General features: G+C 38.3%; 1 protein-coding gene across 1 annotated transcript; it reads right to left on the reverse strand.

The window, feature by feature from the left end:
* Positions 1-265: 265 nt before the first annotated feature.
* Positions 266-2,446, reverse strand: LOC110772867 (protein NRT1/ PTR FAMILY 2.13-like). The gene is made up of 4 exons (XM_021977349.2): positions 2,341-2,446; positions 1,875-2,092; positions 1,207-1,784; positions 266-1,124 (listed from the first exon to the last, which is right to left on the reverse strand). Exons 1-4 carry the CDS (start codon positions 2,444-2,446, stop codon positions 266-268), a joined length of 1,761 nt encoding a protein of 586 aa, XP_021833041.2.
* Between the last annotated feature and the right edge of the window lie 1,297 nt (positions 2,447-3,743).

The following is a 3,743-nucleotide window of genomic DNA, read 5'->3' on the forward strand; positions in this document are numbered from 1 at the left end:
AAGAAACTTGAGTAGAAAGGAAACGAAGTCAATGCCCAAACCAACTCGCCTAATAAAACAACTTATATATATTTTTTAGAAAACTGAAATAAAATTACAAAGAGGATCCTCTGGATCCTAATATCATACAAAACAACTTTTATTTATATATGTTTGATATGTACATATATATATGTTTGATGTACATATATATATGCATGGGTTATGGATGGAGTTCAAAAACAAAGCTTTTGAAAGAGGAAATCAAATTTACAGGACAGAAGTCTTAAACCAAAATGTCGGTCTCTTTACTCTCCACTGCTTTTAAACTGGAAGTGTAAGTATATCCACAAGCACAGGACCAAAAATACGCAAAATTCAGCACCCCAAGCGCAGCTATTAGGATGTAGAAATAGTCCAGTCTACCGGCATTGATATCATTGTCCAACCAGTTGGGCTCCCCATGCTTCCCTGTAACACTGTACACAATGCTCACAACCAAGGTGCTCAAATAAGTAGCCCCAGCAATGCAAAGATAGATCAGAGAATTCCCAATGCTCCTCATCTTCTCAGGAAACTCCTTGTTGTACAATTCAATGTGCCCAACAAAGCCAAACAACTCAACCATGCCAAGGAACATTAGCTGTGGAAATAGCCAAAACACTGACATGGGAGCAACGCCATCTGCTGAAGCTTGTGACAACGCAGAAGCTCTTCTCTGTTGCTCAACCAGTCCAGCAACCACCGCAAACAGAATCGAGAACAAATACCCAAGTCCTATTCTTTGGAGAGTTGTGATGCCGTTTTCATGCTTGGTGATCTTTCTGAGGGCTGGTTGAAGGACACGGTTGTACAATGGGATGCACAGGCATAATGTGATCAATGACATGACTTTGATTGACCCAGCAGGCATTTCGAATTTGGGTCCAATGTGCCTGTCCATTTTGAGGGCTTGTGACACTACAAATGTTCCTTCTTGTGCAGAGGTCATGAAGCAGATGCCACCAGAAGCCCATATTGGGAGGATTTTCGTGAAGCATATCACCTCTTCAACCTGTTGGATGCTGCACAGCTTCCATGAATTTGCACAAGACCCATCATCTGTTAGGTCATGGTCCACTACTAAAGCTGCTTTCTTCAAGGAGCTGAGCCACCAAAGTACCAAATGAGAATTAGTAAAAGAACAAGCAAAGCAATGTAAGACAAAATGAACCCATCAAGCTTTACCTGAATTTTGTAGTGAGAGAGTGCTTGGAGAGCAGCACATTTCCATCCGATGAAACATCCAAGAAAACCCCGCAAACCCTTTCATCGTTGTGAAGATTAAGATGGCGCTTCTTGTAGGCAGCAACAAGAACTTGTGCAAAGCTGATAAATGTGGTTCCTTCTGGCTTCACATGGTGGTAAATTTTGGAGCCAGCCAAAAACAGGGGAATTACAGATAACATGAGGAGGGCGGGGATCCCAAAACCCAAGGCCCAGCTAACAGAGTCTTGAATGTAGACCACTAGGGTTTGGTTGATCAACATTATCACTGTGGATGAAGCATAGTACCAATTCAAGAAGCTATGGACTGATTTTCTTCCTTCCACAGTGGTTGAGTCAAATTGGTCAACGCTAAAGGGAATGCTGCAGGGCGCTATTCCACCTGTGCCTATGGCTAGCAAAGATAGCCCAGCAAGCAAGAAACCTAGTTGGGTTTTTGTGTTGGAGACACATTGTACGAGATGTTTTTGACCATTAAGGATGCAAGGTGGCGGTCTTAATTGTGGCACAAAGGCTGTCATGGTTATTGTTACCATCCCCTAATACACATGATATATTATAATTAGGACCCAATTAAGCTAATTAATCATGATTTATTAATGTTAGATAGATGTTGATTAATTGTTTACCAGAAGACTTGCAAGGGAAGCCAGAGCAATGGTGAGAAATTTGCCAAGATAGATATCAGCAACCGAGGCACCAACGACTGTCAATAAACAGTAGACGCCTGTCCAAATGTTGAGAATATAGGCAGCAGAAACCTGATCCATGTGATACTCCCTCACCAAATACACCATAAAATTTGTTTGCAACCCATATGTTGCCATCTTCGTAATTGATTCATTACCTGCAAAAAAAAAAAAAAACCATGTCTCAACTTATAAATCTTATCAATTTTCTTGAATTCCAAGCACATATATAATATTTTATCACTTATATGAAGGAAGTTGAGGTTCCACCCCAAAACCAATTGGCAATGGGGGGAGTGACCCAACTCCTTATAAGTCCTTTCAAGGTTTTCCTCCTTCCCAAAATCACTCGTATTATAATTTATATGAAAGTATATAGCATCATTCATAATATATCAATAAGTACCTAAGATGTAAGGTACGGCCTTCCATCCATTCTTTCTTCTTTGGATTGTGATTGCTTCCTTTTGTTGCAACAAGGGCTGGGAGGATGGAGACTCATGGGAAGGCATTGATTTGCGTTTGCTGAAGCAGGAGGAGAAGAAAGAGCTGCTTTTACCCCCCGGCATTTTTCTCTCTGTCATGCTTGGACTCTGATAGAGTTCTCTTTCATATTTATATATCCACTTCTTCATGATTCATTCAACCAACTCTCTCTATCTCTCAAAAACGGAAAAAAAAAAACTCCCCTCAACAAAATTCCCATTTTTATCCAAAGTGATGGATTGAGCATAGATATGCCATGTTTCAGTGTATCAAGCAATTGTACTATCAAATCCAAATGATCGAATTTATACCATTTATGTTTTAAAGCATTCAAAATTTACCACGTTTGTTTCGAAGATACTTAGCCCAAATATTAGCAATAACATCAGTTAGCTACCTGGTCAACCTCTATTATTGTAGTATCGGCCTGGATTTCTTGCGAGATTTTTTTCTTTTCTATATATGTAAATAGCATCCAAATAAATTTCAAATTGTAGATATCATATGCTGTGATACTAGTTTATTTTTCATTTCATATGTGATCCCCACTTCCTTTTTGGCAGACCGTGTGTAGTGGGGGATGATTCTATTTGAATATAAGTAGCCGCTGAGATCAACTAGCATTTGATCTAATGAAGTTCTTATTCTTCTAGTGCTGTTTCAAACTATTGAAAATCGTTCTGTATTCGATCTTCCATTTCTCTATTGGACAAAAAAAGGTGGCTGATGGACAAATATAGGTTAGATTAGTTTATTAAGGTAGTGTGACTTGCCCCGTAATCCGATTTTAATTCCTCTCCTCATATATTAAAGTAGTTGAAATATTATTTCGTTAAAAAAGGGGGGGGAGGGTGTTAAATACCTTTTTGGTCACTCGGTTTTGCACGAAAATTCAATTTGGTCATTGAGAAATTTTTTTAGCTAAATTAGTCACTGTATTTCCCAAAGTTTAGAATTTATAGACATTCCGTTAAATGCAATTTTTATTTTTAATTTTTTTACGAAGCACATTCAATCTTCTTCTTGCAACTCAATGAGTTAGGGTATATTGTGCTATTAGGGTTTAACAAATTGGAGGAAATCTTGGGTTGAAATCGGAATTGTGAGGTATAAGGTCACGGATTGGATGCTATTTAAGCCTAAATCAATTGAGTAAGAACTGTATTGTGACTTCGGATGGCAAGGAGACGTAATCAAAATGATATAGCACCATTTGTGACTATTGTCAGTTTGGTCACTGAGAAATTGGTCAATACTGACCTTTTTTCTAGTAGTGATATATGTTACTTTTGAAACATATTAAAATCTTATAAAAAAAATCTT

This window comes from Prunus avium, chromosome 1 (assembly GCF_965620075.1).
Source record: "Prunus avium chromosome 1, drPruAviu1.hap1.1, whole genome shotgun sequence".
NCBI lineage: Eukaryota > Viridiplantae > Streptophyta > Magnoliopsida > Rosales > Rosaceae > Prunus > Prunus avium.

Coding starts and splice junctions, on each gene's coding strand:
- LOC110772867 (XM_021977349.2), bottom strand. CDS start 2,446: ATGCCTTCCCATGAGTCTCCATCCTCCCAGCCCTTGTTGCAACAAAAG. Junction 2,093..2,340: donor GGCCGTACCTTACATCTTAG/GTACTTATTGAT, acceptor TTTTTTTTGCAG/GTAATGAATCAATTACGAAG. Junction 1,785..1,874: donor CTTCCCTTGCAAGTCTTCTG/GTAAACAATTAA, acceptor CATGTGTATTAG/GGGATGGTAACAATAACCAT.